At 39.4% G+C, this 13,203-nt stretch overlaps 1 protein-coding gene and 1 pseudogene across 2 annotated transcripts in view; both read right to left on the bottom strand.

Annotated features, from left to right (window-relative positions):
- LOC111645314 (inactive phospholipase D5-like) overlaps window positions 1-13,203 on the bottom strand; it is a 48,733-nt pseudogene that overhangs the window by 18,460 nt on the left and 17,070 nt on the right. The window contains exon 2 of the transcript XR_015436312.1: window positions 298-434. The product of XR_015436312.1 is annotated as an inactive phospholipase D5-like (transcript). The remainder of the gene's footprint in view (window positions 1-297; window positions 435-13,203) is intronic.
- LOC111645277 (uncharacterized) lies at window positions 4,055-8,417 on the bottom strand. The gene is made up of 4 exons (XM_087170446.1): window positions 8,343-8,417; window positions 6,802-7,195; window positions 6,493-6,720; window positions 4,055-4,110 (listed from the first exon to the last, which is right to left on the bottom strand). Exons 1-4 carry the CDS (start codon window positions 8,415-8,417, stop codon window positions 4,055-4,057), a joined length of 753 nt encoding a protein of 250 aa, XP_087026572.1.

Genomic DNA, 13,203 nt, shown 5'->3' with positions numbered 1-13,203 from the left:
TCTGCAGCCTCTAAACTGCAGTTTATAATCATTTGTTTCTAGCAATGGAGGCTGGTGGAACACACAAAATAAGCGTTACAGAAAACTGGGTTTTATTCATAGAAACTACTGACACCAATGGCATAAATTAGAGGTCAACCATAGATTTACAGTATTACAATTAATTACTTTTAACGCTTGTGGGAAATGCCATGAAATAGAATAGACTGTTCACAAATGTGTCCACACAAAGACCATAACTTGTGTTGAGGGGTCCATGGATGACAAACTGTACGTTTGTGGTTCTGCATTTCTCACCTGCAGTTCTTGCTGCAGTTGTCCTCTGTGATCCCGTCTTCGTCCTCACCCCAAACGTCCACAGCTGAGAAAATCAGCGCCACCAGTACGGCGAAGCAGCACACCAAGGCGAAGATCACGATGCACTTTTGCTGAGACTGCAAGAAAGAGAAGGAAAGCAACATTGATTTCCAAGGTGTATTTTCTACTCTTCAACACTACTGTAAAAACAAGGCCAAAGTGCCCCAACCTCGGCTCCCATTAGCTGGGTGCTCTGGTTGACACGTCTCCTGATTTAATGCACACCTCAGCAGGTCATAACATGATACAGATGGGAATTTAACACAAACATGTAGAAGGGCCCTGTATGACCTCACACATTCAGCCTTTCATATACAGAACATGAGGAATGAGAAGAAAGGACAGAGGAAAGAAAGAGAGTAGAGACTAATGAGACAGAAAAGCAAGAGCGAAAACAACGCGATCAATAGAATCTGAACTAAAAGAAAACAACACTTTGTTTGGCATTGGTCTCATTTTAGCCATTAACATTGGATAATTGGATAAAATCCAAATGTTCCCATATGTTAGAGAAGGAAGTAAGGGTCACTGTGTTCTATAAGGAAGGTGAAGATGTGAAAGAGACAAATTCACAGCTGTTATACATCCAGCAGCTCGCTTCAGTCCATCTGCTTACAGAGTATGTGACCCACAAGTCGACTAACCATGGTTTTTACTGTCACACCTCACCACTCAGTGTAATTGATCAATAAATATCCCACCTATGTGAAAACCCTGAAAATGACTTGATTAATAAGTGAGATTTTTATCCGATTACACAGTGAATGAATGTGGTTATAATTATATTTCTATTTTCTTTTATTCATAAAAATGTAAAGGTTGCTGTCTGCACAAAAATCTACTTTCTGCAGCTTCAGTAAAGAAATCTCAGGGTTTGTGTCAGCATTGCTTTGTTTATTTTTATGTTAATCTTCATGATTAACATAAAAATGTGTCTCAACTATTGGTGACCAATTATATGACAGAAAACACTGGAACTCATCAGCCAAGTCATCCTTCCACCTGCAAGAGGAAGTGTTCCTGCCTCTTACTACGACTATACCCTTGGGGATTTGTAGACATTTCGAGGCAAAGATAGCAAAGAATCGTGCAAAGGTCTCTGTTGCATTGTGTCATCCTAGAAGAGCAAACATACCCGTAGGACACTAAACAAAGGCTTTAGGCTACAGCCTACGGATATGGCTTTTTTTTTTTGCATTTACAGCAGTTTTGGCATGTGGCAGTTCAAGCATTTAACCAAGTCTTTCTCTAACCTGAACCAAATGCTTTGAGTACCTAAGTGTAACCATAAAAACATGAATGAATTCTGCTGCAGTTGCTATGGGCACATATAGAGAAAACAGTCAGTCGTTGTTTTGATATTGATATTTGGTGTTAGATATGTTCTGTGTGAGCAATTTATGACTTTGCAGATTCATGCAGGTTCATTAACAACATTTCCTCATTATGTTGATAAAAAACAGAATTTGGTCTGCATTACATATCAAAACAAGTTCAAATCAGTATCATGTAAATGTAATTTTCTGTTTTGTTTTCAAACCAGACATTTTGACTTGATATAACTAATAACATAAATTATAGTTGTTTTTCCTGCTCTATCATGTCAAAATGTCTGCTGTGAAAAAGGCCTATTAAATATCTCTGCTTGAGACTTGTGTATTGATTACTACTTGATACTGCAGTCATTACGTTAGTCAGTGGCGTAAAGACAGAAGCTTTCACATTGTTTTGGTCATAACACAACATCTTGTTCCTACATTCAGAAGGTAAACAGCATCATTTGCTATCGTTATTTTAACATTATGTAGTATTTATTTCACTATATTTAAGTTTTTAAATATAATGATTTGAAGTCAACACCACAGTACACTAAGTGTATCTATTGTCGACTCAGGGTGTCCTCACTCATGCTTTCAATATAAGGAGCTGCTAATGTACAATAGATTTGACACAGTTGCTGGGAAACGCCCCAGCTATTTGTAAAACAATAATAAACGTATCCTGATCCGTTTGAAAAGTGCAAGAAGAGCCAAAACTAATTATCCTTTAACACAGCAGATCATTAGCACAGTCAGCTAGACTCATTATCCCGGCAGAGAAACCCATATCATACATCACTGACCTCTGTGAGCCATACAAACACAAAGCCTGGGTTATTTTAATGCGTTTCTGGTAGCTGAAGACATCCATGCCCATAGGTTCTATTGTGGGAACTAAATTAATCTAGAAGTCAGTCAATGGAGTGTCCCCAGTGGACCACAGAGACACTGGCAGAGATAGTCAGCTTCACATTCTCATCTTCACACGACCATCTGTGTGATTTCTGACTTGGTAATAGTGTTTTCTACGTCTTGGCAGCGCTGGTGGATGGAATATTATTCCTATATGTGCAGCCGCAGTCTGCTCAACCGGCTTGTTTTTGCTGATGTAGCTCATGTTGGCGCGAAAGCTACCTTAAAGCGTGACAGCAGCATGAAGGTTAAAGTGAATGACCTGCTGACCGTGAGCCAACTGGTTCACATCCACAGACTTGATTGGAAAAATGTAGGTGAGGGGGGAAAGAGAAAGAAACATTCGTTTCTGCCTCTCCTACCATTAAAAAAACCCAGGCACTTAATAAAAGCATACTCTGCAAACACTCACAGGGTAAATTGAGGTTAAATCAAAACTGCCACTCATGCGTTAGACCTTGTGCCACATGTATTGAAATAAAAGGAAGTACAGATGAAGGGTTACCTGCACGAAAATCAAACACTGCATGCCTCTCACATTTCACATGTGGCCGGATGTGTATGAGCATAATGGCAGATATATAAAGAGGTCAGACTCAAAGTGTGCACTAGGGACAGTGTTACCTGACACTGGAGCACGGTTATGGATCAATACACCTTCAATTACAGGAAGCGGTCGGCCTCACAGTAACTGCTTAGAAATACAAAGACTCTGTTTAAATGTAATGGTAAAAAGCAAATGCAGGAAAAAGTAACGGCTACTAGTTTGTCATTTTTCAGTGCTGTGAGCACCACACACAAAAATTATTTTAGCTCAATTGTACATAGGTTGTGATGGAAATCTTGATCCTACAGAGTGTATGTGTCTGTCTGTAATTTGGGTGAACTGACCCTTTAACAATGCAAATCTGTGGCAAAACACTGCTGCATAGCCTTGGCATATTGTTGCCTCACTGCTAACTGAGCACTGCGACAGTTACTCAGTATCATCACCAAAACAATAACTAAATAAAACATCTGAATCCCACTTGACTCTTTTTCTAAACTAACGTCTACAAACTTTATTTTTTTCCTGTGTCAGTGCTTTTAAAAGACAATTAATTACAGTGGCGCATGTTAGAAAATTCCAATTTTCTACCAGAAGCAAAGCTAGTCTTGAGTGACTTGCAAAGGAAGAGTCATAAATAACATAATTTAGAGAGACTGCTCACCAGCTGTTTTAAAAAGCTCTCCAGAGTCCATCTAAAAAAGACTGTGCAAGGTGGATGGCACCATGCCAGACTCTCACACACACAAAAAAACAAATGCACACTCACTGCTACTGTCTTTCTGCTTGCACATAAACATGACAGACAGAGGTGAAGGCCAGGCCATGGAGGCTGGATGTTTAAATATCCTCAGATCAGAGGGAGAGGTTTAAAACAGAGGCTGTCTGCCCTTCTCTCTGCAGCTCTCTGCCAAACCTCTCAGTTGTTTAAACTCTGCTCTTTGCTATGCTGAAGGACTGGCACATTCTGCTCATCTACAAGTGAGATAGAAAATGTACTTCACAGAGTTTGAGAACAGTCAGTGTGGTTATTGTCTATATTGGGCTCTATTTTTCTAATGTCTCAGTGTTTTTGTGCCGCTATATCAACTTATAGTTGGTGAAGCAAAGCAGACGGACACTCCAAACATCACAGCGAGCTGACGGTTTATGAACATAAGTCATATGGCCCCTGTGGCTTTGGCAGCGCATTAAATGAAATTTTAAAGTGCACCTACAGAGAAACAGAATGAGTTTCTCCACATTAGAGCCTGACAAAAGTGTCAGAGGCCCAATTATCCTCTTATGAGCGTTTCCCCTTTGTCAAGGCATGGTGAGAACAAGGAGCCATGCTGCTCAGAGGGAAAGAGAAGTTTACGCCACACCAACAGTGCAAAAGAAATTTGGGTGAACTATCAACAACATCCCGGGATGTAATTTGTCTAATGAGTGGTTAGAGTGCTGCAGATGTTGTGTGAATGCAAAGAGGACGGGTATACAACACAAGATCACCTCAAGCCTGGTGGCAGGATGGGTTTTACCAGGATTACTGCTGATGTAAACGCTGATGATCTCAGTTAACCCTGTAAAAAAAGATGTAATCATGGGAAAATTCTCCTGTTGTACATTAACTGAGCTTTGCAAGACTTACTGTAGCTCCTCCAACTCATGTATTGACCCTGTACCTACAGCATTTTTTAGCAGGTGTTTGACATTGCTTGACAGAAAAATAACTCTATTCTTCAAGTTTATTTTTCACTTCCTGTTTTATTTTGGTGTGTCTAACCTTCCCCTCTTGTTTTAGTTTACACTTCCTGCCGTTGTGTGTTTCCCACTCCTGTGATTGTCGACCCCGCCCCTAATGTGTTGCACCTGTGTCCCAGTGTCTTCCCCTCTACTAGTGTATTTTGTCTGCATGCTTCCTGTCTTCGTTCTCTGTAGCAATCTCTTCGTGTTTAGCCTCTGGTGTTTTGACCAGTTTCTTCTGTGACCTCGAGTTTAGTCTTACCTTTGTTTGTCTGACCTGTCTGTCTACCTGTGTACCTACCCTGCTTGTATTAAAGGCCCAACCTCTGATCTTCCTCTGTGAGTCCTGCATACTGAGTCTGCATCCAGTGGTTGTGTAAGTATTGGCCGATATCCAACTCTTATCCTCTTACACCTCTTAGATCTTGATATCCTAATCAATCATCTGGAAAAGTTGCGTTAAACTGGTTCAAAACGTTCATCGAAGGGAGAAAGTTTAATGTCTGTCTTGGAGATCATGTGTCTGAGATCTGCTATGGGGTTGATCAAGGGAACTGTCTTGGTCTATTACCATTCTCACTGTACATGCTGCCACTTGGTGACATCGTCAGAGAGCACAATGCATGTTGCCAAAGCAATGTAACACACTACCTATAGATATTAGTGCGGCCAGCTCGCTAAATAATTTTAACAAAAGCCAATAAAGTATCTGTTCACCTTCCTGATACAGGCCTGAAATTCTCCTTTGCACTTTGCTCTGCACTAATGCACCGCTGCACTTCTTTTAAAATGCTGTTATCTTGCTTGATTTTATGCTTTGTGTTGTAATTTTAACTATATTTTAATCTAGTTCTATTTCTTCAATTTCTATTTTGTTATTAATCAATGCATTTTATCTTAGTATTATTAGCAAGTGGGTTTTATTTTCCATCTCATTTTTACATGAATGTTTTTATTTAGTTCATGTAAATTTTATGTCTATTTTTTTTATTTTTATGTGAAGCACTTGGGAAACTGGTGCTCTTCAACATGTTTTCACTGGATTATCAAACTACAGGGTGTTTTAGTCCAGTGTTTTGTTCATTTTTTTATAAATATATTTAAAAAAAATTATATTTTACTGTCTTTGTAAATTATGGATTATTTCTATCTCTATGGACCCAAACCAGTTATTTTAAATAAAACCCTGAGAAGTTTAGTCATCAGAAACAGTTTTAAACATAAAACAATATTTTCTTCTGGAATGAAATGGGATAGAAGCATAAAGTAGCATAAAACGGAAATACCTCAAAATTGCACTTGAGTACTGCTCTTGAGTAAATGTACTTAGATATTTCCAATATTGGTGGAGAGTAACTATCTGGAAATACCTAAAACAATAATAAAATCTGACACCTTCGGTTGCATGCATAAAAATTTTTATTCAAACTGGTTTCACAAATTAAATATGATCCAACAGCCCCTTTTTTTCAAATCGTTCAAGTATCGAAAGAGTAGGGAGATGCTGAGGTTGGCTTAAACTCAATGCATGAGCAAAACTCTTCCCACTCTGGTCACAGACATGTGGCTTTTCCCTAATGTGGATGCGCTGGTGTTTTGTGAGACTGCTTTGACCAGTGTAACTCTTCCCACAGTGGTCACAGATGTAGGGCCTTTCTCCGGTGTGGATGCGCTGATGAATCTTCAAATGCGATGATTGTAGGAAACTCTTCCCACAGTGGTCACAGACATATGGTCTCTCTCCTGTATGAATGCGCTGATGTTGTGTGAGACTGCTTCGAACAGTGAATCTCTTCCCACACTGGTCACAAACGTACGGCTTTTCTCCGGTGTGGATGTGCTGATGTTTTTTGAGACCGTCTCGAACAGAGAAACTCCTCCCACAGTGGTCACACACATATGGTCTCTCTCCTGTATGAATGCGCTGATGTTGTGTGAGACTGCTTCGAACAGAGAAACTCTTCCCACAGAGGTCACAAACGTACGGCTTTTCTCCGGTGTGGATGCGCTGATGTTTTCTGAGATTCTGTTGAACAGTGAAACTCTTCCCACACTGCTCACAAACATACGGCCTTTCTCCAGTATGAATACGCAGATGTTGTGTGAGATTCTGTTGAACAGTGAAACTCTTCCCACACTGCGCACAAACATACGGCCTCTCCCCAGTGTGGATGCGCTGATGAATCTTCAAATGTGATGAGCTTGTGAAACTCTTCCCGCACTGACCACAGAGGTGTGGTTTCTCTACTGTGTGGACACACTGTTGCTGATACTCATGTCCTCGACTGAAGCTCTCCTCATCTACAGGTCCAGCTTGGTTTTGGTATTTATGTTTCTAAAACAAAAATGTACAGATAAACAGAGAGATGTGTAAGAGGATATTAAGTGGTGGTTCTCACTAATGCTTATTATTGTAAATGATGATGGTTGCAATACTGTGGTTCAATGAATCACTGTAGTGACTGCTTAAAATCCAGTTTATTCTAATGTGCGAATTACGAATATATTTGCTGATTTGAATCGTTTCATTAGTTAATTTCAAAATGCAGATTCAATAACACCTCAGTATGTACAACAGCAAGTGAACGCATCGCTGTTCATACCACAGCAATGTTCAGTGTGGATTATGACTGTCCTTCAGTCTGTTGCTGGTTTGTCTGGTACATTCAGTTCAGAACAAAATGAGTCCATACAAGCTCTGCACAAGGTCAATAGCTCAGAAATCAGAGTTATCAGGTTATGATGGTTTTCCAAGTGAGGGAAGCTCCAATGCCAAAAGCTATTGATTTGGTCAGAGCAGTGTTAAGATTCATTTATACATGATCTGAACACCTAGTTTGTTCACATCTGGACACATGGAGGAAGTGCAGAAAAAGCACTTGAAAGCAGCAGCATCACTTGTTTGTTCAAACGACAAAGAAGACCTATACACTAAACAATTTTTGCAGCAGTCATTTGTGAAGCTTTTGGAGAGCACTGAATAACAACATTGTCCTGATGATAGAAGTCAGAAAAATCTCATGTTTCATTTTGGAAGCGTCAAACAAAATATTTTATCATTACTTTGGGGAACTTGTTACCAGTCCTGTGACAAAAGGGAGAAAATCATTTATCAAAGGCAACGCCTCCAAAATGGCAAATTTCTGAGCTGAATATTGTCACATTTCAAGGAAAAATATTGGGAAAAAAACGGTCTAAATAAAAACATCAGAATGAGCAGGCTAATATTTATATCATATGAACATAGAAATGAATTGGATAATGTCGCCTAGAGATTAATGTTAGTCATTTCCGATGTTTATTCTATAGATGTTTATTTTCTGCTGTGGTAAATGAATTTCCCAGTTGTGGGATAAATAAAGTTAATCTAATCTAATCTAATTACATGAAGAGTGTTTATCTGCTGAACCCTTTGTTGTCTCTGGGTTGGATTCATGGGGGTTTTTCTCAAGTTTTAACATGACAATCTTATTTCAACTTACCTCTGTCAGGGAGCTCATGTTTCTGCTGGTGCTTTCCTTTTTCTCTACCAGATATTCTTCCATCAACTCTGCCATGGAAATAATATCAATAAGACAGGGGAAAGCCACACAGCAAAAGAGTAATAACTTGAGCAATAACTGCAAAAATACAGCAGCAAGCACCTCTTGTCTTTCAACAACAGGAGCAGCTGCAATTATTTAGAGAATAAACTTGCAAATCAGTTAATTTCACTAATTGCTAAATAAATGAAACACATTTTTTCAGTCTAAAAATCCAAACTCCAAGTGAACTACTTCTACTTTTTACCAAACGCTCTTCTAAACTGAGCAGCTAGCTAGACTATGAGTGTAAAGAAAGCTTCTTAAGTTCTCACCGTTTGACTGTCACTGTGTAGTTTGATTCCTGCAGGTGAAGGTCCTCTTCATGCAGGTCGGACTATACTGTTGAATGTATACAGATGATTTCCATGGTGACTGAGGTAGAACCAATCCAAAATATAAACAGCCTGATATCCAAAACTTTTTAAAAATAAATAAACACTCCAAACCATGAGGCATTCTACTAAAAGCACTCTGTCTAAGATTGTGCACTGAGCAAAGCTAAAGAATTACAGACAAAAGAAAATAAACGTATTTATTTATAAACATACATTTTCTGAATCATATAATGGGGAATGAATTGATTGCTGTTTTGTTGAATGTTGCCACAGTTTAATCCAATCAGGTGCAACCTTAATAATTAAGTTAAAAGAGCCACTTTAACACCTGTCATTATAAAAACAATTGTAAAAAATATTACTTTAATTATAAAAACAACCAGCTGTCCGCAGATCACTAGTCTCTTTGTTTTTCAGTGTGAGATACTGGCAAACCTCTGCTGGGTAATGTTACCTTTCCATCAATCTCTCAATTAGCGTTTCCTCTCTTTGCTGCATCCACCTGCTGTTTAATCACATTTGCGATGCACAAAGTGTCCTGAGTGGGGGGAAAAACACACATCCTGTTTTTGGCTCATCGTGTTGGAGGAGATGTTTCACACAGCTGCTGGAAGCCTGATGTGCAAATAGTGATAGTATGCACACAATACATACACAGTATCAGTTGCACTCTGGCACAGACATGTATGTATATGTGTGGACAGTATGACAATGAGGAGTGTGACAGTTTTCTTTTTAAACTTTTCCTCACCTTGGTGTTGGGTATGAAAACACTTCATGAATTGTTGATGAATTTAGTCGTGTGAAGGTGATAAATGTGTTACAGAAAGACAGGGGGTTTGAAAACCTCAGCGTTGTCATGCTGTGACAGAGAAGGACACTGTAGGTTATTTCACGTCCTACAAATAGACAAACGAATGAAAACAACCTGATTTTGAAGTTAAATATGTGCACTGTTAAATTAACATTTACTGAAGACTAGCTTCTCAGTATGTTTGGCGAAGCGTTAGTGTGTGTGTGTGTGTGTGTGTGTGTGTGTGTGTTTTTCATGAATGCAGCTAAGCAGGAGGTGAAGCCATGTGAGCCTGAACTGACTATAGAGTATGGATGTGAAGCAAACATTGATGATGTAATGTCACTGTAAGATACGTCTAGCACAATACAATCACCTTTTCTTTTTTTTTTGTTGCAGGAAACCTTCCAACTTTCCAGGACATCAGTAGATGCCAGATTGTAATGTCAGTCACTCAGTATCAAAGAACAACGGCTTCTTTATCAACTTGTCTGTTTTGCATCGTTCAACAACCACACAGAGGAACTTTTATCTTACAAAGGACAGAGATGCTGAGATCTCTACCAAGAGTGAATCTAACACAAACTCAGTGCAATAAAGCTGCAAGATACTGTGCATTTCTGATGAGGATGCAGCTGTAATGAGGTGCCACTATGTGCTGTATGTTATGTACTGCAATATTTTGTGTGCGATTCTGGCTTTGGACTCTTGTTGTATTTCTTCCCCCACATTTCCTTTTTAAAAGATAACAGAAAACCTACTGACAGGTTTTACTCATAAGGTGCAAAACAATGATTAACCCATATCAGGCTGCTTTATTTGTGTTTAGATGAGACCAAGAAGCTGGATTTAAGCAGGAGTCCCCCTGTAGAAACTTATATTTTCAGTTTTGATCTATAATTCTTTTGATTGTAGCTTTGGATTTCTGTTGACAGCATCACCACAGCTAGCACAAGACAAATGTATCTATCATATATGATCAGGCCATATGATATTCTTTCATTTACTTTGTAATATATAGCAGAGTCACAGTGGTCTTTTTTTAACTTGTTACAGATTGTCTTCACAATCAACAATCTCATGGGAAACTGGGAGAAAACACAAGCAGCCCACACTGGTACGATCTGTCAGGTCTTACTTATCATTTTTTTTCCCCATTTACTTCAATTGAAACTTGCACAGCTGATAAAAATCTAGTGTGTTTCCTGTTTTGGTGAATTGTAATCATCTTTAGGGAAAAAGTGGGACTCTGACATGCAGCTCGATACAACAGACAGGAGAGCGGTCGAGTGGTTGAACAGAGGGTGTGCAGATGTTAAATGTGCTGAGTCGTTCTTGGAGATATAGGTGCCTTGTAAGCTTCCAGTGAAGTGTTATTTTCACTTATTATCTGGAGACTGCACTGCATAAGGTTGTGTTTATCTGTGGATTAAGACTGTAGCGTTTGTGTACTTTCAAGTGATGTATGATGTTCACACAGCTGCTGAACACTGTCTCCTCCACACACCATCAACTAATTTGTCACATTCAAGCAACACTCCGTGGAGATAAATGAATATTAAATGACAAAGTCAAGTGAATCTGGATACAATGAACAATGCAGCAAAGTAGATAAATGCAGGAACATTTAAAAAAAAAAAAAAAGAAAATTGAAAACTGGTTTAGCATTATAATGCGGGAAAGGAAAAGATACATTTTTATAACGCTTCAGTGTGATTGTTTTTACACTGCTGGCTCGTGACGTATAGAGAATGGATTTATGTGTTTTTGTGACAGTAGCTTCAAATTGAATTTTATCTCCTCACCAGTAAAAACGAGCTACAACATCCAGAGCTGAGCTCCCTATCCCCGAGTCCAAGGCCACTGGCATCGCAACAGAATTCATCACCACTGATTGGTTGAAATCAATCAGTGAAGTGGTACATCCCGGGTTTGTCTACCATGTCTCTGTCTCACGGGACATTAAATGTTTAATAAAGATAAAATAGCTGCAATAATAACCAAGTTGCTATAACACTGTGTTTTCCGAACATGGCTGCTATGAGCTTCCAGTATTTATATCTATACACACGGTACGATGAAGCCATTCAGTAGCTCTAAGTGTTTGTGTGTCCCTGCATCCAGGTTATTTATGTACAGAGCTTTTTGAATGCCAGAGGTGTGGAATGAGTGACAGTAAAAGAGCAATATCAGGCAGGGTGCTGTCATGCTGTCTAAGTGCTGAGGAGGCAAGTTTCTTTTGTGTGTGTGTGTGTGTGTGTGTGTGTGTGTGTGTGTGTGTGTGTGTGTGTGTGTGTGTGTGTGTGTGTGTGTGTGTGTTTTGATGCTTGGAATACACTTCATTTCCAATAAACTGTCTGGTTGCTCTCACTTGCCATCTCTCCTTAGCTCTCTGTATTGAGTTGAGATGTAGTTCATAATGTTTACTGTCTGTGTCCTATCTCTTCTATTTCTGTCCCTGTTTCTCTGTTTCTTCTCTTTTCAGTGTATTGACTCTATCTTTATCATTCCAAGTATCACAAATGAAAACAGAGTATACCTTCAGCAGAGTGATAATGTTCCTGTTCAGTTGTTTATCTGCGGGTGATGACCGGCATGTCCTGCCTAAAGCAAACGACAATTTGGGAAATGGCTTGTTTGCTTTCTGGCAGCGAGTTGGATGAGAAGATTGATATCACTCATATACCCAATTATTAGCCTATAGCCAGGAGGAGGTTAGCTTAGCTTAGCAAAAAGAGTGGAAGCCAGGGGAAGCAGCCAGCTCAGCCTACGTGAGCCTTTACTGGCTGTTATGTGCTGGACTTTCTCTTGGTTGAGATGTAACATGTTAATCAGTGAGCTTCAGACATGTTTAGCTACATCGGACAGAGACAAACTACCTGACTGGTGGCTGTAGCCTTATATTTAGCGGACTTTTCCTTTTATCATACATCACTACAGATGTTTTGTGGGTTTAGTTAGAAATGTTTTAACCTCGTGCCCAATGAAAGGATCAGCCACCACTGCTGAATGTTGAGGTTTAGATGGAAGCTGCTTCAGAAGCGTCTCCTCAAATGCAGGCTCCAAAAAGCTGCTGGTTATAACAGAGGCATGTAAGTCCTTTTCAATCAAAAGTGAAAGGTCAGTGCATTAGCTCAACTTATTTGCCCCCTGCTGCTAAAATTTTGGATTCTCTGACTGTAGTCTATTTAATGCAAGTGGTAGATCCTCATCTGATCTCTATTGAAGTGATAAACTGGGCTGTCCAGGCTCAGGTTTTTTTCAAGTAACCACTTTGGTGGAGAGATTTTGAGAGGTTTTAATCCTAAACCAATTATTTACTCCTTTATATTATCAGCCCTGTTTGTGCTGCAGTGTGGTCTGTACATGAAGAGATGCTGGATGATTAGATGCTTGATTCAAAGATGGCTGTGTAGATTTAGACCTGGATGGGTTGAAAGAGAGTTGTCTCTTTCATCTGGTGGCATAAGTGTCATAAGTCCTTTTTTACTGGCTGTGATCAAGGTGAAGTCGAGGTTTTACCCAAGGCTGTGGGGAGATGATGGGCTCAGAGAAATTAATCAAAACTGAAATGAAGGAGGTTGAATGGGTGTTAAAGGATATTGACTCTGAGCTTTCAGTGTTTAGCCAA

This window comes from Seriola lalandi, unplaced genomic scaffold, assembly GCF_002814215.2.
Source record: "Seriola lalandi dorsalis isolate HSWRI2012SDOR001 ecotype SW California unplaced genomic scaffold, Sedor1 jcf7180002054948, whole genome shotgun sequence".
NCBI classification, from domain to species: domain Eukaryota; kingdom Metazoa; phylum Chordata; class Actinopteri; order Carangiformes; family Carangidae; genus Seriola; species Seriola lalandi.
The sequence above is the reverse complement of the archived record's forward strand: the minus strand, read 5'-3'. Positions and strand labels throughout refer to the sequence as shown.